The following is a 24,760-nucleotide window of genomic DNA, read 5'->3' on the forward strand; positions in this document are numbered from 1 at the left end:
TGTGCGGGGGGGATTCAGGGACTTTTAATGTGGCAACAACGGCAGTGTAGACGTGTAGAAGCGCTGGGTTACTGTACAGGGCCTCCGGGCAATTTGAATACAACATGCCGCTGACCTTGAAGAGTTGGACTCCTATGCAGGCGAACATGAACTGCAGCAGCGTGGTGACGATCATGATGTTACCGATGGTACGGATGGCCACGAACACACACTGGACCACATGCTGCATGAGGAACGGGGAGGAATACATCACGGTTATCTACTGGGGTTCTGCTCCTCAGCGTCCCTGACGGCGTACACTTCAGGCAGGTCAGGGTGTGGTGGATGGAGGTGTTCGTCACCTTCAGGCCCTTGGCTCTGTTGATGGCCCTCAGGGGCCGAAGCACTCGCAGCACCCGGAGAATCTTCACCACCGATATGGCAGAGGTCCTGTATATACACACAGAGGGGAGCAGTGCTATGATGAGGAGAGAGAGAGAGATGAGGGGAGAGAGACAGAGAGAGAGAGGGAGAGAGAGACAGAGAGACAGAGACAGAAAGAGACATGAGGGGAGAGAGATGAGAGAAGAGAGATGAGGAGAGAGAGAGAGAGAGAGAGAGAGAGAGAGAGAGAGAGAGAGAGAGAGAGAGAGAGAGAGAGAGAGAGAGAGAGAGAAATAGAGACAGAGAGACATGAGGGGAGAGAGAGAGAGAGAGAGAGAGAGAGAGAGAGAGAGCGAGAGAGAGAGGCAGAGACAGCGGGAGAGACAGAGAGAGAGAGAGGTAGAGAGAGAGAGAGAGAGAGAGAGAGAGAGAGAGAGAGAGAGAGAGAGAGAGAGAGAGACAGAGAGACAGAGACAGATCACTCACTGAATGCCAAAGGACACCAGGGACACGCCCACCACCAACAGGTCCAGAAGGTTAAAGTAATTCCTGCAGAAGGCTCCTTTATGAAGGAAGGCTCCGTAGGTGGTCATCTGAGGAGAGGAGGGACCACCATCAGTGGGACACATGACAATAACACAATGACAACAACACAGACAAACAATGGCGACACACAACTCACTCATATAAACATGTTACAAACAGGTACAAAAAACTTTACACACATACACACATCCAAACTAACAGACTCACGCATGCAAAAACAATAATTACACGATGAATATACACATACACGCACACACACACACACGCACACGCACACGCACACATTCACATTCACACACACACACACACACACACACACACACACACACACACACACACACACACACACACACACACACACACACACACACACACACCCACACACACACACACACACACACACACACTTAATAATTACACAATGAATACACACACACACACAAATCCCAAAACTCTCAAACTAGACAATGACTGTACACGCACACAGAAATATATATTTTCACACTCTTATGGATCACTCTGTTTCAGGGTGGCGAGCTCAGAAAGGGCGAAAGCTTCCGTCGCCACCCCACAGCCCCTGAGTACATGCATGTAGTAGCAAGTCATTGGTTCTACAATCGGACACGAAGCAAGGCAATAAACCATGCGCTTTGTTGCCTCGCAGGACGGGGACGCACTACAGCCTGGAAAGAGGCCGGTGGACTACGGGGATCGCAGAACCGAATGACCTTGCTAGCACATGCATGCGGACCGTTGTCTTAAAGCACATTCCGTCATGTTCTTTAATAGTTCATGTAAAGGGGAGGGGGGAGCAGCTCCTTATCTCAACTTCAGAGCAGGCAGGAGAAGATAAACCAGCCAAAAATAACTCTCGATCAAACGGCGAAAAGTAAAGGAGTCATTTTCTCAAGAGTGCATGGAAATGCAGAGCGCTGGGACAGACAGACTCGTGCTAACCAAGAGCAATGAGGCAGCCTGCCGTAGAGGCAGGGCGGCCTGGAGAGAGAGAGAGAGAGATCTCTGTCTGGGTTTGCCTGGGTGTGAGGCTCGGGTTGGGGGTTCGACTCCACATTTCCATGCACGCCTTCAGGAAAAGCAGACTGGGCCATGCTCAGCCGGAACATGGTTGGCTTTGCCCCCTCTTTTATAGGTGCTCTGAGCAGCAGTCGGTATGAGCGGCATGGATCTGGCTTTGACTGGAGCTGGCTTCTGAGTCTCCCCTGGGAAGGACTTCAGAGCTCAGCTTCAGCCAATGCCGCTTGTCTAGACAGCCCGTTAATAATAATGAATAGTTTCAGTGCAAAAAAACAGATGCATCCTTTTTTTTTTTATCTCGTCATTAGAACTGCATTCTCCACATCATCTCGGCGATCACATGAAATGAAACCGATGTGAGTATGTTTATGAATATGTTTCCTTCCCCTGACACGGGTCATTTGCAAAAACTCTCAAATTTGAACAACTCTTGGCTTTGATTTTAGTGAGTGCAAGACAGCTACCAACGATTCCAACGATCGTCCTCAGATTTCATATTCTCTAAATTTGTTTTGTTTTTAAAAGAGGTGCCGTGAATATTTAAAAGATAAAACCGAAGAGAAAAAACAAGAGAAAGGAAACAACAACAAGCCAGGTGTAGCTATGTGGCAGGTGACACACACATAGGAGTAGAATGCAGCAAGGCTGTGGTGGTCACTTTAAGGGGTTACCTTCAACACGATCTCAAATGTAAACATACTAGTGAAGACATAATCTGCATAGCCTAGGACCTGGAAGTAAATAAGACGTTGGGCGTGTTACTGGGTGAGGGTGGTTGGGACACAGCAGGGGTAGGGGGTACACAGAACATTTACCTTCAACACGATCTCAACAGTAAAGATAGCCGTGAAAGCATAGTCAAAGTAACCAAGTATCTGTAAAGAACGTACATGTTTAACAAAGAAACACACACAAAGAACAAGTCGTGTTATGCATGTTCATCAGAGATGAGAGATGAGAGAGAGAGAGAGAGAGAGAGAGAGAGAGAGAGAGAGAGAGAGAGAGAGAGAGACAGAGAGAGAGAAGGAGAAAATACATATCTTGGATGTGGTTAGCATCTGTGTCATCAACAATACAAATACAAATAGAAATATAGAAACCTAAGCATTTACACATTTTTACAATATTAAAATATAGTTTTTAATATATTAACTAATAACAGTTAGGAAAACATGTCAATTGCATCTCGGTCCCGAGGACCCTTGTAGGATAGCGTTTGGGAGAAATACACTGTAAAAGAAAAAATGTGTTTAGATCAATATAGCAATGGTCAAGCAAACTAATATGAATCTTATAATTCTCCAAGTCAACTTTACGAATTTCAACTGATAATAAAGTCCCCTTCGTTTCTTAACGAGAGGCTAACAGGAAGGTCTTACTACCATATTAGGACTTACAATGTTCCGTGCTGAGAAGTTGCGGATGGGGTCCTCTGCTGCCAGGGAGGCCGAACTGAGCATGATGAAGACCAGGATGAGGTTGGTGAAGATGTGGTGGTTGATCAGCTTATGGCATCCAACGCGAATCCTAAAAAGAAAACAAATACAGTACAAACTATTGTTTCTCTATTTCTTAATGTTGCTGTATTTAGTTGGATTTTACTGTATTGTGATCACACAGTCCAAGTACAAAGCACAGTAATACATGCATTAATGGGTTCAGAGCAGGATGACTATATATTCATAAAAATAGTGTGTGTGTTTGTGCATTTCTGCACGCGTGTGTGTGCATCATATGTATGTGCATGCGTGTGTGTGAATGCGCACGTGTGTGTGTGTGTGTGCGCATGCCCGTGTGTGTATGCGTGATTGCGTGTGTGTGCGTGTTCACGCGTGTGTGCGCGTGTGTGCACTTGAACATGCAGGCCTCTCACGGGTTGGTGTTGCTGAAGATGAAGAAGGCGCTGCCCTCCGGGATGGGGGTGATCTTCTCCTTCTTCACCAGCTCCGAGATGGGCGGGCGCGGGCCCGACGGCACCTCCGGGTCGTCCTCCTCTGCGGCGTTGTCCTCGATCTCCTCCTCCTCCTCCTGCCGCCGCAACACAGCCACAGGAATAAAGTCACGGGTCGGAGCCCAGACGGAGCCACACGACAGCCGGGTATTTATATCCACTTTACCTTCTCGTCTTTCTCGTCATCCTTTATGTCCCTGTGAAGAAAAAGCCAACAGAGAGCACAGGTTTTATACTCAGAGTGGCGGTGTTCTTTATACACACCTACTTTGCACTACTGAATCGCCCTGGAAAAGGGGGTGTACACGTTGAAATGATCATACTTTATGTGAAGCTGTTTATAAAAACGTTTATACAATCTCAAAGTCACCTAATAAACTCTGCTGAAAGAGCACTTTTATTGAATCAATGTGCCATTCCGCGGAAGAGGGACAGTGTCTGATCACAATAAAAGTCTTTGAGCGTTCTTTGTGATTAAAAAGTTAGTGCGTCTAAAAAATCCCGTGGTTTGCTCTTTGCCGACAGCGCTTTCATAACCTGCTGCAAAAAACCGCAGGCTGGTGGATATTTAAAGTTGAGTATATTTCAAACTATCATAAAAAATGTATTATGCTTTGTTGGTGCTTAACACACACTTAAATAGCCCTTAATAACTCGGGCCAACCAACAGGTAGCGATGAACCCTATACCCACTTCTTGTCCGCGGGGGCGTTGAGAGAGTCAGCGTCGGCCAAGTTGTCCACAGCAATGGCCAAGAAGACGTTCAGGAGGATGTCTGAGGCACAGAGGCGAGTGAAGGGCCGACAACGTACCTGCACTGCGATCACAACAGGCCCCTCCTTAGGTATACCGCGCACAAACGCTTAAAGGATACAGTTTCCGCAGATGAAGAGGATGATGAAGTAGATGGAGACGATCATCCCTGTGGAGGAGGGCCCGCCGTACGCCATGATACCGTCGTACATGACGGCGTTCCAGTCCTCTCCGGTCAGGATCTGCGGGCGTAAGACAACCCGGGACACCGCCGTCTACATTATACGGTATCAGTGGCGTTGGCCGTATCAGTGTGTGAGGCTTGGCGTCTTCAATTGGGTCGTTCTCCTTCAGGAGGCGATCATTCCAAGGGAGACTGCTGCTGTTGTTCTGTCTAGTTGAGAGTGTCTGTATTTTGCACCGTGCAAAAAAACGTGCTCTCGCTTGGCCGGAGTAGTTGGTCCTACACTTGTGGAATCGTCAGAGCTGTGGGGAGCATCTGGTTTTGGGAGCTGGATTAACAAACTCCCTCAAGATTAATGAGGAGAAGGAAACCCTTTAGTCGGGTTTGTGTTGACGTAGGGTAGGGTTTGTGGAGAGGAGCATATAATGACAGAATTTGATTTGAGAATGAACTTTTGAACTCCTCCCACGGTTTACGAGTGTTTCAATGTGTGAGTAAGAACATAGCGACCATCCCTCTGAATCACACACAGACCTTCACCACCACACACCTGAAAGACGGTGAGCAGGGCCTGGGGAAAGTTGTCGAAGGTGCTCCTCTTGGTCTGGGTCTCGTCAAAGTTGAACTTGCCCCCAAACACCTGCATGCCCAGCAGGGAGAAGATGATGATGAAGAGGAAGAGCAGCAGTAGCAGGGAGGCGATGGACTTCATAGAGTTCAGCAGGGACGCCACCAGGTTGCTCAGAGATTGCCAATGGCTGGAAAACGGGAGACAAGTTGTAGAGAGAGAGAGAGAGAACGAGAGAGAGAGAGAGAGAGAGAGAGAGAGAGAGAGAGAGAGAGAACGAGAGAGAGAGAGAGAGAGAGAGAGAGGGGCAGGGAAGACAGAGAGTGAGAGAGACACACACAATAAAAGAGCGAGAGAGAGAGAGAGAACATGTCAGTATTGATGGGTTCCCTAAGCAGGAATATAATGGTACAGGCACGTACACACACACACGCACACGCACGCACAGTCGCACACACAGTGAACGTGGGGACCCGTACCGTGTGACCTTGAAGATCCGGAGCAGGCGGACACAGCGGAACACAGAGATGCCGAGAGGAGGCATGATCTCCAGCTCCACCAGGATGGTCTCCGTGATGCCCCCGCACACCACGAAGCAGTCGAAGCGGTTGAACAGGGACACAAAGTAGCACTGCAGCCCCAGGCTGTACATCTTCACCAGCATCTCACACGTGAACATGGCCAGCAGCACCTTGTTGGCCACGTCTGAAAAGAGGAGGCAAAGATTTGAAGGTAAAATTGTTCACGTCACAATGGCCGCCGCCATTTGGGAGCGTAGGAGCATCAGATTGTTAGTTATTATGTAAAGTAGTGATGGTTTGTGATTTTTTATTTTTTTTGTTAAGGGAAAAGTGTTGTGTTTGAAACTGCCACAGCATTTCTGACAAGAGAAACGGCAAAACAATGTTTTTAAAGCCTAGGTGAAGGTAGATTCACGTTGATTTTACAGTGCTATAACTCTCTTGTTCTATCAATATTGTGGCGTATCACCCAACAAAACGTCCATGATGCATTCTGATGTATAAGCCCTGTTGTCGATCGGGATCATGAGTGGGGTACTGGTCAGTGTACACCAAGAACTTCAAGAGGTAAAATGATGAGCAAGAATTTATCTTAGAATTCAATGCCGACTGAAACTAAAACGGTCCAACTTCACATTGCGGCGTATTCGTTTGAGAATAAAATACCTTGGACTTGCGTCAACCAATCGGGTTGGTTGTAGTGTTCGGATGAGATGGTGAGCGTGTTGAGGAACACCAGGATGATGACCAACCAATAGAAAGGCACCGATTTCACCGCAAACCGGCAGTTCCTTCGACAGCACCTGTTCCATCGACGCCAGCGCCGACTGGAGGTGTGACGTCATCGGGCGGAGAACGCATCGAGACAAACAAGATTTTAGTTCACCTTGTGCAGGAAAAGCCAACCTACCGATGCTCCATTACAACTAGATGAATTGCTTTTATTGAATTTCTCTTATTGCCCTGCCCGATTCGATGGAATGGAAAAAGGTATGAGGTGATACGAGGTGAGAGCATAATATATTTTATGCAAGTAATGCAAGTATTGTATATTTTTGCAAGCCACAGTGTAAATGAGCCATAAAATAGTGCATACCGTGAGTTCTAAAAATACAATGTGGTGCATGCTGACTCTATAGGTGCCACTGATTGATTATCCACAGTTAAATTCTGTATGGTTCGGTAGAAAAGCGATCTGGGCATACTGAAAACCCATAATCTGAGGGGCTCATGCTCCAATAGGAGAGATTATAAAATCTGCAGGCACATGTTTAGTTGAATGATGCATTGATTGGCCTGTACCATAACTTTAAATAAATGTATGGATGCAGACACAAAATGCATTAACCAGACGCACAGAAACACGAGTGAAACAGAAAGTTTAGACTGACCTGAACTTTGACTTGGAAATTTTTTGACTGAAAGAATTGAAAGTTCATGAGAAGAGTTAGAAAAAAAGGCTTAATCATATGTAAGAAATAAGAAAGTAAGAGGAATAATATTATTTAAAAACAATAATATTAGAGACGTGAAGATAAAAAGTCAATAGCCTGACAAAAGAATAGCACATGCTTATGTCTGTATTTATGTGCGAGTATGCGAGTGATTGTGTGCATGTGTGTGTGTGTGTGGTCGTGAATCTGCCTGAAAATGTGTGTGTGTGTGTGTGTTTGTGTGTGTGTACCTCTGTGTGCATGTGTGTCTGTGAGTGTGTGTGTGTGTGCATGTGTGTCGTGTGTGTGCGTGTAAGGTTGATCAGTGCATGGTTCCTTCTCCGCACCAAAAAGGCCCACAACATGGCGCCTTCTCATCCTCTCCGTTGGGATTCTCTGTGTTCACAGACTCTGTCTCACTGGCCGGCACACTCGCTGTGAAGACACAAACACACCAAAACACACACACACACACACACACACACACACACACACACACACACACACACACACACACACACACACACAACCACACACAAACACACACACACACACGCAACCACACACAAACACACACACACGCGCAAACACACACAAACATACACATACACGCACACACATGAACACACACACACACACACAGTGTTTGGACAGTGATGAATGCATACAATCCAGAAAGACTCCATAAGCACCTTGATTACAGACATCAACACTCATTTGAAAAATAGCATGCAACATGTCACTGACTGCAACAAGCAACTTCTGAAGGCCCATAAATAGTGAAGTTGGTCCTATGTAGGCTAGTCGCTGGTTCCAGCAACAGTGGGTCAGACCACTAGACAGTTGCTCTATCAAGGCTGAACGATGCAGATGTCTAGGAGGAACGAAGCGGGAGCACACTGAGACCAAGAGAGAGAGAGAGAGACCGAGAGCTCCCTCACAGCTGTCCCGCTAATTCTCTAAAAGCATGGCTCATGGCGAGACAGTTAGCGTGGCCGCGTACACAGCGTCACGCGTGCCTGTACGAGAGAGAGCCCATAAACTAGCTAGCTGCTACTAGCGTTGCCTATGGGTAAGAGCTAGCCTCTATCGCTAGGCTGTCACCGCGGCTCCCCACTGAAAACAGCACTTACTGCAGGGGCATGGATCTGGGTTGAGCCTTGTTTGCTACATTCGCATCACGCTATGTTCCAGATTTAAAAAAATGGGACAGGTGGAGGGGAAGGCAGAGTCTGGCTCCTAATATGGTCATATTTGTGTGTGTGTGTTATAATTCCTAGTCAGTATTCCTCTTCAAGGGCATATTCGTTTAGGAACAGAGGAAGGTTTTATAAAGGCAGGGTGGGAACGGGAACACACACGGTGTGGGTTGTAGGATAAAAAACACTCCAAAATAATGTGATCAAACAGAAGGGCTGAACACAACTGCAAAGCACGAGCAGTATGGTGGACAGGACACATAGTCACACATACACGCATACTCTCTCTCCCTTTCTCTCCATATTCTCTCTCTCTTTATCCAAAAGCATCATGTCATAAATAATACCAGTAACCAGCAGGTGTTAATATAGCTATAAATACTGCGGTTACGTACTACACTCCTCTTGCCATAAATACGTCTGTGATGCAGCGAGCAGCGCACCTTGTTAGATTTGAAGAGGCCTCGTAGGTTAATAAACAGGTTCATGAATTAAACAGCAGAGGATCGAGTGAGCCTCGTTCCAGCGCTGGTTGTCTGTGTAACGATATACACCAGGCAGCAGATGGTGACTGCTAGCTAGAGCCATAGATCAGGCATCGGTTGAAACAGTAGCCTCTCTCAATTTCATTATTATAATAGAAAATTAATCGACACATTTCTATGTATATCACATGCTCTATAATTTAACACAATCACACACACACACACACACACAGATACAGAACAACAACAAAACAAGACAGAGCAAGAGAAAGAGATGTGATTGTGTGAGAAATAGTGAGTGAGAGAGTGAGAGAGATATATAGAGAGAGAGAGTGAAGGAGTGAGAGAGACAGAGACAGAGAGAGAAAGAGAGGGAGAGAAATAGAGAGTAGTAGAGTAAGGGAGAGAGAGCGCGCGAGAGTGATAGAGTAAGAGAGAGAGAGGGAGAGAGAGACAGAGAGAGAGAGAGAGAGAGAGAGAGAGAGAGAGAGAGAGAGAGAGAGAGAGAGAGAGAGAGAGAGAGAGAGAGAGAGAGAGAGAGAGAGAGAGCGAGCGAGCGAGCGAGCGAGCGAGCGAGAGAGAGAGAGAGAGAGAGATAGAGTAAGAGAGAGAGCGCGAGAGAGGGAGAGAGAGAGAGAGAGAGAGAAAGAGAGAGAGTAACACACATAACAGACACAGTGACAAACGGAGAGTGAGAGAGAGAGAGAGACACGTACTGGGGACCGGGAGCACAGGGACTTTACCATGTGTCTCGGAGGACTGGCTGAACCACCCAAAGGCCCTTCCTTTCTTCTTCTCTGTGAGGTCAGCCAGAGTCACTCCTTCATGTGCAATGCATGCAAGCCCATGCATTCACAGACAGAAGGGCAGAGCACAGCAGAGGAACGTGGAGACATGGAGGGGCGAGAGTGGGGCTGCGGTCAACATGGGCTCAGAACACACAGAAGACACCACAACAACACCCAGGACAGCAGCATCCAAAATAAATACAACAACAACAACAACAACAGCAACAACAACAACAGCAACAACAACAACAACAACAACAACAAAGGCAAATGGTTGGACCACCGGGGGCCACATGGACTGTAGACACTGAGGAGGAGGTGGGTGGGGGATGGGGGGGTTGGAGGGGTTTGGGGAGGGGGGAGGGGATACAGTGGGGCAGGTGCACCGCTGTTTGTCACAGTGGGGTCTCCCCACGGTGGCCGACCAGACACTGTGCTAACATGCTCCGTGTTCAAAGGAAGACGGCTTGACACCTGTTAGCACATGTTAGCACGGGCTCACGTCGCGCCGATGAGAGACCGACGGCCGGGAATGAACGCCGCGGCCAGAAACATCCAGCGGATCCATTTAACAGAAACTGAAACGACTTGAGACACATCACTTACCGTGGAAGAGAGATACATCGGCCCGCGACTAAAAAGCCCCTCTGTGCCTAAAGTTACATGTCTAAGCCTGGCTGGCTGTGTGTAATTGGGGCCTAGTTAAAAGTAAGTGTGCCACTATAATGAAAGAGATGAAGTGTGATTGTTGGAAGGAAGAGGACAAGAAGGGGAGGTTGGCCTTCAGTTGGAGCAGAGGCAGGGTCGGCCCCTCCTAAAGCTCCTTCCTTTTTATAGGAGGGTTGAGTGCAGAGAACTCTGAGCTGTCACCGGACGAGTCAGGGAGCCAGAGAGAGAGAGAGGGAGCGAGAGAGCTAGAGCGAAAGTGGGAGAGAGAGAAGGGGAGAGAGAGAGAGAGAGAGAGAGAGAGAGAGAGAGAGAGAGAGAGAGAGAGAGAGAGAGAGAGAAGTAGTGAGAGTGATAGTGAGAGAGAGAGAGGGAGAGGGAGGGAGAGCAGCAAGGCGATCCTCAGCTCTGCGCCTAGGTGCTGGGGTCTCAGCATACTGCTTATATAAAGAGGATTTGGATTAGAAGTCTTCCTTTTCGCCCAAGTAATGATTTATCCCCCTTTCTCCTCCATCCATTGGTACATGGCTGACGACAGCCCCACTAACTGTGTCAGAGCTGTGGTGTTGCTAGTCCGTCGATGGTTGGGATCCTCCTCAGTAGAAGTTCAAGTTCAGGTGGAGGTCTTTCATTGTCAGAGGCACAGAACCCTACAGAGATTCTTATGAGGCATCACCAGCGACTACCTATTCAGGGCATCCTATTGTACAACGATAAAATAGGCTGGACAAAAATAAAATGTGAGAAAAGTATCACACCACTCCAAGCGATGCTTCACATTTGACAATACAACGTTCTCACAAGAGCAGACGTGTTCTCTGCTCTTTAAATGAAGTGCATTTGTTTGTATTTGCGTTTGGAAAAAAGTCGCGTTTGGAAAAAATGTAATGCATTGTCTGACAGATAAACTACGGGGCACCACGTAACAAAACAACAGGGTTTTATCGTCGTGGTTACTCGTTGGTACGGTTGCTTACGGTTACGCTTGCTCCCCTCGTCGCCCTCGTCCTCGTTCTCGGGGTCGATGTCCTCGGCCTGGGTGATCCAATCTAGGTACCCCTTCAGGTCCTCCTCCAACTGCTGCTTCTCCCGCAGCTTCTGGAAGTCTCCGCGCGCTTTGGCCTTCTCCCTCTCCTTAGAGAACTCTCTGTGTTGACACAGAGACACACACCACGCAGGCACACCGACACGCAAACACACCCACACACACACACACACACACACACACACACACACACACACACACACAATCATACAAAAACTTGCACACACGCACAACATTCACACGGGCAAACATACTCAAGGATATGCAGATACAGATGAACAAGCATACGCAAACATAGAAGCACACACAAACAAAACGCACAAATATACACACACACACACGCAGGCACGAACACACACACACACACACACACACACACACACACACACACACACACACACACACACACACACACACGTTCATACATGTATAGTTATAGACATATGTTCGCCAATCATGTTAGTTAACTGTATATCAAATATTTCAGAAATGCTTGTCACTGCAAACCACAAATACATTTTACATGCATCATTAAAAGATCCCCACAGAAAAGATACAGTTGTTAAAGCTTAAAATGTGATTTTGACTTGGAAAGGGCAATGTGTAGATTGTCTAGTGTTGTGCCTGTAGCAGTTTACATGTTTACCCTTTTATAATCGGTTTCTTAATATAGCTTCTCTGAGAGCAAAATAGGTTAACTCGGGAGTCAAATCTGAAAATGTTTGGATATAGATATAATAACCCTGATACAGATAAACCTTGGTCGGGGTTAGGTTTACTCTTATTGTATTATATTATTCATAGTATAGTACTTACTAGATACTAGTACTAGATGCAAGGATTTCTTGCATCTCTTCAATGTTTTCTTTCTACATTTCAACAAACTAGTACAGAGTACATGTTACACATTATCCTTTCGAGAAATATCCATCGTATCCACTATATTGACAAATATCGAAAGACTCATCACTCATGTGTGTTTTTCTTAACCCTGACCACTGGAGGGAGAAGTTCACTGCTGAAATGACCAAACATTATCATATTCTGAACATGATAATCATAACCTCTTGTATGCTATAGCCAAGCAGGCGATATTATCTGAAAATATTTGTAACAAACTGAACACATTTACAAAATTATCTATAAACCTAGCCACTGCTTATCATTGCAATAAAAAAATAGTTGAATTAGAAATATCTGCGTTATCGGCATTCCAACATTAAATACATCCAAAGTAAAACATTTCAATAATCAATATAAATAAGAACGTATAAAAATGTAATCCGAGCTCATGAATCAAAAAGACGGACGGCACGTTAACGTTTGCGTTGATCTGATTCTTCTCCGTTCATTATGCCAATCTCACACGCACAGGAACTATAACCGTGTCCGAGCTAATGATTTCGTTAACCTTGTGGACTCCATTTCCTTCTCCCCCTTTTTAAACCCTGCCTATGCTCAGTGTGGTCAACCACTCAGAGTTAATGTCACTGTAATACCCCACCCCCCACTCTGCAGAGCTGCGCAGCCAGCACACTGTGGCTTGAGAAGCAGCTTAGGAGGCAGTGAAGGGAGAGGGAAAAATATGATTAATGTTCTGTTTTAGGAGGCTGGGGTGGCGGGCGCGGAGGGAGATGTGGCTGGGGTTATCAGCTCAATTTGGGGTGAAGGAGGGGTTCGGGGAGGGTAGGGGCAGGCCTAGTAAAGGTCACGTCGAGCGCAATTCGCAAACATTGCGTGAAAGCGCTCCTACGCCTCATCATCATCATTGCTTTAATCACTTTCTCTTTTTATGGGTCTATTAAAATTCTACAGCCACGGCGACGGTGTGTGTAAGAGATACGAGGAGGAGAGGGCTGAACCGACGTAGACCTTCAGGGATTCTTTTCCCCCGCATCCCCTACACAGCGCGTCCGTGACACACACACACACACACGGCACACTCACTGCAAACCAATGGGAACCTCCACTGCACACAGACAGGCCTCTTACCCACTCAACACACCCAGAACCAGGTTAAGTACGAAAAACGATCCCAGTATGATCATGGTAACAAAATAAACCGCAGGAGTTCCAAATCCCATGGCGTCATTGACCTGTAAGAGCCCAGAGCAACGACGGGTTAATGACGGACGATATACACATATAGACAGAGAACCCCCCGCCCATCACCACCACCACCAACACCACCACCAACACCACCACCCCACGACGGAGGGGGGATCCTCTGTCGCCATAGAGAACCAGCTGCTTACCCGCTCAACACACCCAGAACCAGGTTAAGAACGAAAAAAGAGCCGAAGATCACGAGACTGACAAAGTACACCCATGGAAGCTCCAAGCCCATCGCATCGTTCATCTGTGGGCGGGAGGGGTGGCAGGAAGGCCGGCGATGGCGGAAGAGGAGGAGCAGAGCAAGAGAAGAGAAGAGAGAAAAGAGAAAGTAAGGCAAAGTGAGAGGGATCCTGAAGGTTACGAGGACTTTGGAGGAAGCAGGGAATTTAAATTAAAGCAGGGACAATCTAGTGGCTACGAGGTCTTCGTAGACACTAGAGTGGCCCGGTGAGAAAAGCGTGTGTTAAAAGTGCTGCAGTCTTTAGTTTTAGAAACACAACGAATCATGCGGCCATTTCAGATTGCGGAATCTAGAGGAATGGAATAAGGATCCACACGGAGTACACAAAGAGTAGGGTGAGGGACATTCTCATGGTATGTCTGGATAAGATGCTGTCTGTAGGGTTTAACAGATAAAGGCATCCATCAGCATTTACTATACAGTATATCTGTTTAGAGTTGACTGCGTCAGCCTCCATACAAGCAAATAACGATTGTGGACTGCCCCTGGCTAGTTTCTGACAAATCAGGGCATCTTTTGTGTGATTGGTTTGGGGAAACGTTCTTTCCTTTCAATAACAGGTGCGTTCAATGCAACGCATCCCAATTGCGGGGGAAACGTAGGTAGAGAGGGAGCAGAGAGGGAGGGGGGACGCTTCTTGGCTTGTTTCAAAATGATACTCTCCATCCTTGTCTGCTCTCTCTCTCTCTCCCTCTCTCTCTCTCTCTCTCTCTGTCTCTCTCTCTCTCTCTCTCTCTCTCTCTCTCTCTCTCTCTCTCTCTCTCTCTCTCTCTCTCTCTCTCTTTTCCAACTCTCAAATCGTACCTACAGCACCTTTAAATCCAATGCATCTGGGGAGGTAATCTAACAGGCTCTTTCATACAGAGAGAGATCCCTGGATGAACCAGCCCAGCACAGTACATCCGTGCAGCTCTCCCACTCACCCACTACAGTACATCCGTGCAGCCCTCCCCACCCACCCAGTATAACACATCTCTCCAGCACCCCCCCCACCCCCCCCATCCCCCCTCTCCCCCAACTCACCCAGTACAGCACATCTGTCCAGCCCTCCATGGTGATGCACTGGAACACCGTCAACATGGCGAACATGAAGTTGTCGAAGTTGGTGATGCCGTCGTTGGGGCCGTGCCAGCCCTCCCTGCACACGGTGCCGTTCATGGAGCAGGTGCGGCCGTGGCCTGAGATGGCACATGGAGCCGGGTTGTCCTCCGCTATGATGTCCACTTCACCGGGGAGGGGGGGGGGGGGGGGAAGGGACAGCGTCAAGGGCTGAGACTACTTCAGGGAAAAACGCACGCCGTGCTCCGTGAGGATGGAGTTGTGCCTCGCGTAGTTTTATGTGTGATTGTAATGAGCAGTGCTTATTTAAGCGGGTTTTGATGTTGTAAAAAGGGAGGATACATATTTTTGGGGGATTTTCTTGTACTGACTTTTTGAATCAGGTTGAAAAAAGCAGAATGGTTTCCTCTTTCTCCAGAAAATTGTCCTTGGCTAAAATGAATCAATATACTGTACATTTTATAGCATAACTAACGGATATGTGTCCGTTGTAGTAAAACAATTATCAATACACAAATACAAACAAGAGTCGTACCTGTGCCTGGGATATAGCAGGTAGCGTGCATCTTTCCGATGAAAAGCTCCAGGCCGATAATAGCATAGATGATGATAACGAACAACACCAGGAGAGCGATGTGCAGGAGGGGGACCATGGCTTTGATGATGGAGTTCAGCACCACCTGTAAACCTGAGGAACGGCCAAACACGTCAGTGGAGGGAGGCACTTTGAAAGTGCAGAGTTACTTTGTATTTGTCAGGCTGATTTGTATAAAAAAAAAAGGGTTTGCATAATTAAGTGGCTTACATACTTGGTTTTGTTAAAAACATAATAGGCTAGAATTGGCCTCTGGTGGTCTGAAATGAAGTCAATTAACTCTCATGTGCATTAACTGCTGTTTTACTGTGTTTATACACAGTGTCATGAGTTTCTGGGGCTGTTTGTTTTGCGTAGCTCCTATCTCTCTGATCTAGGTTTTCCTCTGGGACTGTCATATGGATTTAAAACAAAACCACTGCAAAACAACCATAAATCAGAAAGCTGCATATACACTAAGAAAAGGAGTATGAAACGATTATCGTATATATACAAACCGGGGTAAAGAAAAACATCCGGAACACAACACTGACTTGTCGTGAAGTGACTGCACGAGGCTTGAGGGGACTCGACATGAAACGCTAATTAACTAAGGGGGGGAGGGGGGCATGGAAGTGTTGACAGGACATGGGTGCCTCGGGGGGTTTGTGTTCCCCCCCCGCTGTGCTCAGAGGTCAGAGGTCAGAACACTCACTGGGTACTCCTGAGACCAGGCGCAGGGGCCTCAGCACGCGGAAGGCGCGCAGGGCCTTGACATCGAAGCCGCCCCCGGGCTTGCCCCCGTGGCCGTGCATGGACGGGTGGGTGTTGGATGCGGCCGAGGCGGCGGCGGCGGCGGCAGCGGCGGCGGCGGCGGCCACGGCAGCGGCTTCCTCCGCCTTCTCATCTTTGGTCAAGACCTCCAAGACGACACTGAACAGCCTGCAGAGAGAGACGAGGGGCCACGGAGAACGTCAGCGCGCTTCACCTCTGGGCTCGGGGCTGCACTTGAGGCTCAGTGATGGTTCCGCGTCGACGGACCGCAAAGGGCCACGGAGACGCCTCGACGCAGTCCTGAACCTTGCTGCTGCGTCGGCTCAACGCAAGGTTACGATTTTTGGGAGGCGCACGTCAGGCCCTTGCGTTGGACGCGAGGAGGGTCCGTAAAGCCCCTGTGCGGTGCGTCGACGTGGGACCATAACTGAGCACTTCCCGTCCTGAGACAAGGTGTTTGATGAATGCTCTCGTTAGGCCCTGCGGTCTTGTGAAGGGCCCCCCATGATGGTTGTATGGATTGTTGTCTCTCTACTGAAGTCTGTATCACTACTGGATGTATAAAGTGCCCACTAGCAGCACTGCTGTATTGGCTTGCCACGATCCCCCAGTGAAAGCGTACCCCCTGCTTCAAGAGAGGACACTTCATCAAACTCAGTTAGACATTCTTCACCTAGCCAACAGGATAAATCATTACGGCTCATTACATCAGAGCCGTGGACAGAGCTGCCAATAAGGACCACAGGGGATACCTTAGGCCAAGAGGCAAAGTCCCCTCACTCATGCCTCATCCCATACCAAGTCTCTAGCGTTTTATTAAGCAAACCTTTTAGCTGCTAATGTGTCCCTTTATAGTACCATGATAATGTTCCCAATTGGAATGGATGAATAAGTAAAATACCCTACTTTATCTGACTATCCGTCTAGAGTGTATGGTATTGAAGCGTTTAAGTCCATTCATTTAAAAGCTCTTGGTGTTGCATTTCAGCCATGGCGATATTGACATAATGTGAGACCCTATAGCTTTGAGAAAGTGCTGGTGTACTGAATAGTGCCCTAGCAGTAAAAAAATGCTGGCTTGTGGGAAATTATGTTTTTTTTTTTTTTTTCGTTTACGCATCATAAGTGTCAGGGAGGGAGTTACTACGACAACACACTCAGCAGATTCGGTTGCTGCAGGTATTAGGACAACAAAACTAATATCGGGCCCTATAGCTTGAAAATCACAGGGGAAATATATAACAATTGGCTTTTCAATATGTAAATGTCCCATTTACACCCATAGGCGTCTAAACATTTCATTAGCACGTGCTTGTTATTTGGCTTTTACTTCTATCTTCTTCTGTCTATAAGGCACACTGCATGTGGGGATTTGATCAACTAAAAAATATATTTCTAGCTTGAAGTCATGAAGGGTTTTTGAGTTTGATGATAAATAAGTGGGCACAGACATAACCGCATAACAAAGCAGTGGTTGAAAGCCCAGAGAAAAATTGCACAAAATATGGGTTAAAAACTGGAACTATTCTATTTAGATGGCTATTGAGGGATTGATACCGCCTCCAAAACAACTCGGAATTTGGAGGTTTCAACTCCGAGATCCCTACTTCCTACATCATTGCGTTCACACAGTTAGTTTACTCGGCGAGAAAAAAACATGGATGGCCGAAGGAAGCTCTGCATATTGTGGTTCATTGCTGAATACCAAACATATATGTAGCAGCAATTAATGGTTATTTTGGAAAACATATGAAGAAGAGAAGAGACGAGCACTGGCCAGCTAATTTAGTCAGTTAATAATATAAACAATTCTAAAATATGGCCATAATGATAGCAAAATACAAACAAACACAAACATATATTGCACAATGACACATCACGCCAACAAAAAACATAATAATAATTTCATTCCCATTAACTATGAAGGTGGCCATGATTGATGTTGACTGGCGTCAACTCGGAAAAGTCAGAGCTCTGAAATGATACCCCAGTTTCCAACCTGGAAAACCTTTCAATTCTACATCAGAGCTCGTTTTTTTTACAGAGTTGTCTTGAATGCAGCAAGAAAGCAGTGTCTTAACAGGCCATGCCGAGCAGTGTTCCTGTGTGGTTCAGCTGTGTTTTTTTTTACTTGTCAGACGCCGGAGTGTCAGACGCTGCGTTTGACTGCGTGACATATCAAGCCTGCATGTTGCACACAGACAGATCTGACCCAGCTACCCACTGGACTGTATGTCTAATGGAAGAGAGTGATCGGGAAAAGGGGGAGAGAGAGATAGAGTGATGCAGCGAGAGAGAGAGAGAGAGAGAGAGCGCGAGGGAGGGAGGGAGAGGCATAGAAGGGTATACAGGGTGAGATAAGGATGAAGATAACCAGAGGAGAGTATGCGGGAGGTAAAGGAGAGAGGGGGAGTGCGAGGTGTGAGGCAATGTTAAGCATAGCAAGCCAGTGTACACATTTTGGGAGATCAAAATGGTAGAGACGTAACAAGGGTGGATTGGGAAGCACATAGAGCCAAGCAGGACTGGGAGGAAGAATGCAAAAGGAGAGAGGGGAAGGAAGAAAACAACATAGAGAGAGGAGAAGGAAAACGAAGAGAGGGCGAAGACATGGTAGTATGGTGAGATGGTGATGACTCACTCCAGCGGTGGTGATGCTCTGATTTATTCTCTCTGTCTTTTCTGGGTCAGATACTGTGGGTGTATGAGGGTCTCTGTTAGCAATTTGCTGCAAGAGACGACGCTTAAGAAACTTTAACTTTGACGCTGAACCTCTCTCTCTCTTCCTCTCTCTCTCTCTCTCTCTCTCTCTCTCTCTCTCTCTCTCTCTCTCTCTCTCTCTCTCTCTCTCTCTCTCTCTCTCTCTCTCTCTCTCTCTCTCTCTCTCTCTCTCTACCTCTCTCGGTCTCTCTCCCTTTCTCTTACTCTGTCGCTCTCTCTCTCACCATGACCTCGTTCACAGTGGCAGCAACACACCACACAATGAAGGGGTTTCAATAGCGCCCCATCAAGACGCGTCAAGGACCGAAGTGTGTTTCGTGTGGACGGCGTGAACCCAATGAGTCTGTTGCTAGACTTACCCGATCACAACAATGACGAAATCCAGCATGTTCCAGCCGTTTCTCACGTATGCATTCTGGTGTGCCACCAATCCATAAGCAATAATCTTCAGGAAGGTCTCAATTGTGAAAATGATGAGGAAGGCATATTCCACTGTTTCCTGTTGAGAGGAGAAAAACAAGGGAGTTATTTTTGTTAATGATTTTGATAAAAAAAATAACTCGGCAGGGAGGGGGTTGTAGAGACAAAGAAGAAAATGGCTATTTAAGGTTGAATTCAAAGATTTTTCAGAGATAAAGAGGCCCTAATTATTATGTAAATACCTCACAGTGATGGATGTAATAAGCGGCATTAGGGTAGGCACAAACACACACAGATGCTCACACACACACAAAATACACACACACACACACACATACACACACACACACACACACACACACACACACACACACACACACACACACACACACACACACACACACACACACACACACACACACACACACACACACACACACACACACACACACACACACACACACACACACCACAGAGAGGATGTTTTTGGATTAGCCAGTCCAGCGAGCCTAGCCCAGCAAAAGCAGGGACTTCCTGTTAATCCAGTTCATCAATGTCACATGAAGCGTTTTCTACACGTATCAAAGCCTGTCACAGCACGGCTCAATCCTGTCAATCACTCACCCAGAAGATATGATACTGACAACATTGAAGGACAGGACAGAAGGGTAGGCCTTGTATATGTGTAGAGGCCAGTCCTATAAGATCAGCAGTGTGTTGGTTTGTGTGAGTAACATCTTTGCCTGGCTGGTGACAGTTCTAACACAATGACTGATAATACTAGTTTGTATGAAGTTTGTAACGTGACTATATATATGTCTTCAACAAATCGATAGATTGTATGTTGAAAAATGTACATTCTAATCCGGTTTATGATCAGCCGTCATGAGTGACGTGCTTACGCCTCTTGTGATTGGCTATCGTCAGTTATACGGCCACTGCTCTTGTGATTGGCAACAGATGTTCCATGGCCATTCTTATGCTTATCAGCTCAATGCCATCAGCTGTTCAAGGCACAGCCTTCTTCCGATTGGCTTACCACTGTCAAGTGACAATATCCAATCCCATTTGACATAAGGTTGGCCTTTATCAACTGAGAGTTCACTCTGATAAAGCCATAGATCAAGCCGTAGATCATGATCCCTTTAATGAAAACAGTAAATTACTTGTATATGTGTACTAGCCAGTCTTGGCCTGTCCAACATGGCGCTGACGTTGACGTATGTCAGAAATAAGCAGAAGCAGTCAATGCAACGTCTATTTAGAGGTCTATGGATAAAGCAAGCTGAATTATACACTGCTGCAAGTTTGTTCTGTCCACCTAACTTCTTCTGCATATCGCAACGGTGTAATTTTTATGTATGATTCATGTATGTAATATTTGTATTCAAATTATAATCTACCACAACAAATTAAACATCATAGTCATCGTGCTGTTTAGGAAAAAACGATGGATTGTATCATTTACAATATCTTGAATTAACATTAAACGTGTGACACTCTTTGTGTATGGAGAACGTCTAGAAAACTGTGAAAAGGTCTCAGAACATATTTTTATCAGTATGGTATCGTCTTCCGTCGAACAAACAGCATGGTTTTAATTTGGAGATCTCGTCTATCACTACATGATTATACAGAACAGCGGCCGACACAGCCTGGTAACTGCTGATGATTTGTGATACTGTGTCCAATTTGCACATGGCTTTCAGCTGGGTACACATGCCCACTGATTTGTATGCAGCATGAGATTTCCGTCACGCCCCCGGGACACACACAAACACACACACAGCGTATGCTTTCCCCTCGATACTCGGATCATCCCAAAAAACAAGGCAAAATAATTTTGAAAATGATGTTATCTTGTCATACTGACTTAATTCAAAACACCAATAGACATGCCATTCGTTGGACACTTTTACATGTTGCACCACCAAGAGTGGATGCCTTCCTAGCCCAGGTGTGCTTAGTGGGACTCAAAGCCCTAACCCGGGCACATAGCTCTACCGCTCTACCAGTCAGACAGGACGCATAAGGCGGGGGTAACCGAGCGACCTCATGCACCAGTAAGGTGTGTGCAGAGCGCAGTGCCAGTGCTCAGCGGCTGCCAGCACCAGGTGTGGCGATGGAGTGATATGCATAAGAGGGACCCGGAGAGAGAGGTGTGTGACTCAGCACTTCAGAAGACAATGAGCAGCGCCCCCAGAGACTTGAAACAGGAGGAAGGCCCACCTGCTCGTCCATTTTACATGAGTTTGGGCGGGTCAACCCGAGCTCTTTACACGCTGCTCGGAGTTGTGGCTACTGTATTTCAACACTGACCACTCCCCCCACCCCCTTCCCCCACCAGATAGAGTAGCGCTCAGTCAGCAGAAATGGCTCGGGTGCATTTCGAGGCTGGGTGAAGGGGAGGGAGCAGTGAATGATCTTTAGCTCAGCCCATATAGGACGGCCACGGCGCTGCGCATGAATCACTTTTATCGCGGGACAAATACGTCATGCGTCAGCATAAATCCACGCATGGCAACATAAACCCAGACTTCTTTTGCGTTTCCCCTCTCGATCACTGTCTTTGGGATAGATCTTCTTTTGACACATACGCAAGTTCACACACACACACACACACACACACACACACACACACACACACACACGCACACACACGCACACTGACACGCACACGTGCGCACACACACACACACACACACAGCCCCCAGGGCAGTTGATACTCTGCTGCATCATGAACAGCAACAATGCAGCGGGATTGCAGGTTTCCTGCGTTTTGCTCACAGTTTACCGCTCCCTGAAAGGCTCTCTGGAGCCATGCGTACGGGACACCGGTCCCTTTGTGACCGAGGCAAAAGACTGAGCAAGGCTTTTCAGCCCATGCCTCCTTTATGGAGGAGACCAAGCTCAGGACCTCAGGGTCCGAAGAAAGAAAAGAACAATTTGTGGGGATGGGATGATAGGAAATGTCAGAGACAAGTGAACTGTAATCGAGGCATTTACAGAGTAATGACTCGAGGTCAGCGGCAGTAATCTCTTCTGTTGGGTAAAGCCTGGAATAATAGCGGTGAATACCAGTATATTCTCTTGTTGTTTGAAAGCTTATATTAACACGTTGGTGAGATCTGGCAGCATTGGCATCACACACGGCTGTTCATATATTATGAGAAGGGATATTCATTGTGAGCTGGGTAATACGCAGAAAGAATGATACGTATAGATGCTATCATATAATAGTTTTTCAGACATGTGGCATTTCAAATTACAGTAATTAAAACAAATGATCCACCTATTTTTAAATTAAAGCCAATGAACGAATTACACAATTTCCCCTGATTAACCAGGCATTAATACTTAATCAGGAAATTAGATTGTCACTCCAAAAGTGCAAAACGAGAAAGAGGGAGAGACACCTAGAGACACAGCCAAGAGAGAGGGAGGGAGAAAGAGCAAAGGAAGAGGGAAATAGGGACATGGGGGAAGGAGAGAGCTTTGGGGTAGACCATAAATATCTCTGACTCATCTCATTTATGTTGCATTTTAAACAGGCTTGCTGGGCATCGAAAGTAGTTACATGTTGTAGAATGTACAGTGAGAATATCATAGGGCATACCGTATCTTTTCCATAAACTGTGTCTGTTCTGTCTAATGATATATTCTTTAGCCATTGTTTAACATACTGCAGTTTGCAGTTAATCATAGCTTATCAAACATTAAATCCATTCAAATGAACACCACCAAAACTCAATTGTGACAAAAACAACCTCAAATCATTCATAAAATTGATGAATGATGTGATTCATGAAGTCTAACATCAAGCAGCATGAACACAGGCTGCGTTCGCTCTTTAAAATGCTGACTGCTGCAAGTTCATGGGTGGGTGCATAGACAACCTACTACTACACTACTCACACCTATTGCAATGCAGTATTATCACGGCAAACACACATGCGAAGGAAACCCAGGCGCCCGTTATCGTGTTACTTGGAAAAAGTAGAAAACTGTTCAGGGCAGGAGAAACATGCCAGGATGACCTGAGGACCACGTTGGAACCGCCCCCTCCCCAGCCTGCCACAACAACAGACACGGAGGCATACCACCAGCACCCTTTGTCTCAGCGAGGTTAACCTGGAGCTCCTATAAGGGTGAGAACCTGGAGCTCCGGCCATGAGTCTCCATCTAGAGTATGCGTTGAAAAATAGAAATTGCCCAAGTGAATCGGTACCGGTATACAACATGCGATATAAACTGTGTACTGACGTTCTCTGATTCTCTGATGACCTCTATGTTTCCTCCATGATAAATCAGTTAGATTAACTGATTAAAATAAATAATTTAAAAGACCTAACCATGATGATTAATATGGATTATGGAAGGCTGTTTCCACATGCCTGTTATTTAGCTGTATTGCTTTATCTATAATCCAGGTTATAATGAAATAGACACAAGTCTTTCTAATTTGTCTTGTTTGCTTGGCGGAATGTGCCTCAATTAACGTCCTCAGTCCTTAGACCTGCTTTACTAGTGTGTCCGATGAGGTTGTAATGTACACAAATGAAACGGTCCAGTAAACAAAATGCACTTTGTGTTCATATGCTGACATGAGATTCAACGCAGCATATACTTTCAATATAATTGTTATACCCTAAAATATTACAGCCTCTTCATAGAAAGACTGTGCCTTGTGTTGGATACAAAACATTTATAATACATTCTGTGTTGGCTGAAAACATCTTCTGTTGAACAGTTCAGACTATAATATGTTGCCCTTTCACTGATTACTCTGCCAGCGAGAGTGCTAATGGGTGCGCACGTTTGACGAGCCACATCTGTCCATGGAGCAGTCAGTACGCAGACATGTGACTCGTTGTGACATCACACCGGTTTGTGTAACAGCATAGCTTTAACCCAACAGGGACGGACCCAACAAACTACCACCCAGCTACTAAATATTGTATCACAATTAGTGCAAATGAATTGGACACTTAACAACACAGTATTATAGGATAGTGGCTATAAAGAAGCAGACCGAGGTCCAAATCTCATCACCGTCATTAATTTGACGGATGACCTCTCTTCATATTCCATCATCTGAGTGGGTTTGTCGATTAGTGCTTGTGCATTAATGGAGCGTTTGTTGGCAACACGCTACCATATTGAGAAGAGAATTGTAGTCTGGTTAAATCCTAAATCATTTGAATCACCCGTAACTTAGGCCTACGAAAACTTTTGTTTTGCCACGCCTCGAATAAGAACCGCTGTGGAAGTTTAAAATACAACAATGCTTCCCCATCATTACAAATCATTTAATGATTA

General features: G+C 46.3%; 1 protein-coding gene across 1 annotated transcript in view; it reads right to left on the reverse strand.

Annotated features, from left to right (window-relative positions):
- Nucleotides 1–24,760, reverse strand: part of cacna1da (calcium channel, voltage-dependent, L type, alpha 1D subunit, a) — a 57,848-nt gene that overhangs the window by 23,032 nt on the left and 10,056 nt on the right. The window contains exons 3-24 of the mRNA XM_056605971.1: nucleotides 19,381–19,520; nucleotides 16,242–16,468; nucleotides 15,488–15,640; nucleotides 14,917–15,116; nucleotides 13,793–13,896; nucleotides 11,470–11,639; nucleotides 9,782–9,859; nucleotides 7,702–7,789; nucleotides 7,313–7,339; nucleotides 6,588–6,748; nucleotides 5,880–6,105; nucleotides 5,383–5,590; nucleotides 4,770–4,890; nucleotides 4,589–4,670; nucleotides 4,062–4,092; nucleotides 3,818–3,972; nucleotides 3,342–3,471; nucleotides 2,760–2,819; nucleotides 2,616–2,675; nucleotides 850–956; nucleotides 342–429; nucleotides 116–223 (exon numbers count right to left, since the gene is read on the reverse strand). Coding sequence (XP_056461946.1) covers nucleotides 116–223; nucleotides 342–429; nucleotides 850–956; nucleotides 2,616–2,675; nucleotides 2,760–2,819; nucleotides 3,342–3,471; nucleotides 3,818–3,972; nucleotides 4,062–4,092; nucleotides 4,589–4,670; nucleotides 4,770–4,890; nucleotides 5,383–5,590; nucleotides 5,880–6,105; nucleotides 6,588–6,748; nucleotides 7,313–7,339; nucleotides 7,702–7,789; nucleotides 9,782–9,859; nucleotides 11,470–11,639; nucleotides 13,793–13,896; nucleotides 14,917–15,116; nucleotides 15,488–15,640; nucleotides 16,242–16,468; nucleotides 19,381–19,520 — 2,724 coding nt within the window. The remainder of the gene's footprint in view (nucleotides 1–115; nucleotides 224–341; nucleotides 430–849; nucleotides 957–2,615; nucleotides 2,676–2,759; nucleotides 2,820–3,341; nucleotides 3,472–3,817; nucleotides 3,973–4,061; nucleotides 4,093–4,588; nucleotides 4,671–4,769; nucleotides 4,891–5,382; nucleotides 5,591–5,879; nucleotides 6,106–6,587; nucleotides 6,749–7,312; nucleotides 7,340–7,701; nucleotides 7,790–9,781; nucleotides 9,860–11,469; nucleotides 11,640–13,792; nucleotides 13,897–14,916; nucleotides 15,117–15,487; nucleotides 15,641–16,241; nucleotides 16,469–19,380; nucleotides 19,521–24,760) is intronic.

The sequence above is a fragment of the Gadus chalcogrammus genome, chromosome 13 (genome assembly GCF_026213295.1).
Source record: "Gadus chalcogrammus isolate NIFS_2021 chromosome 13, NIFS_Gcha_1.0, whole genome shotgun sequence".
In the NCBI taxonomy this organism is placed as follows: Eukaryota; Metazoa; Chordata; class Actinopteri; order Gadiformes; family Gadidae; genus Gadus; species Gadus chalcogrammus.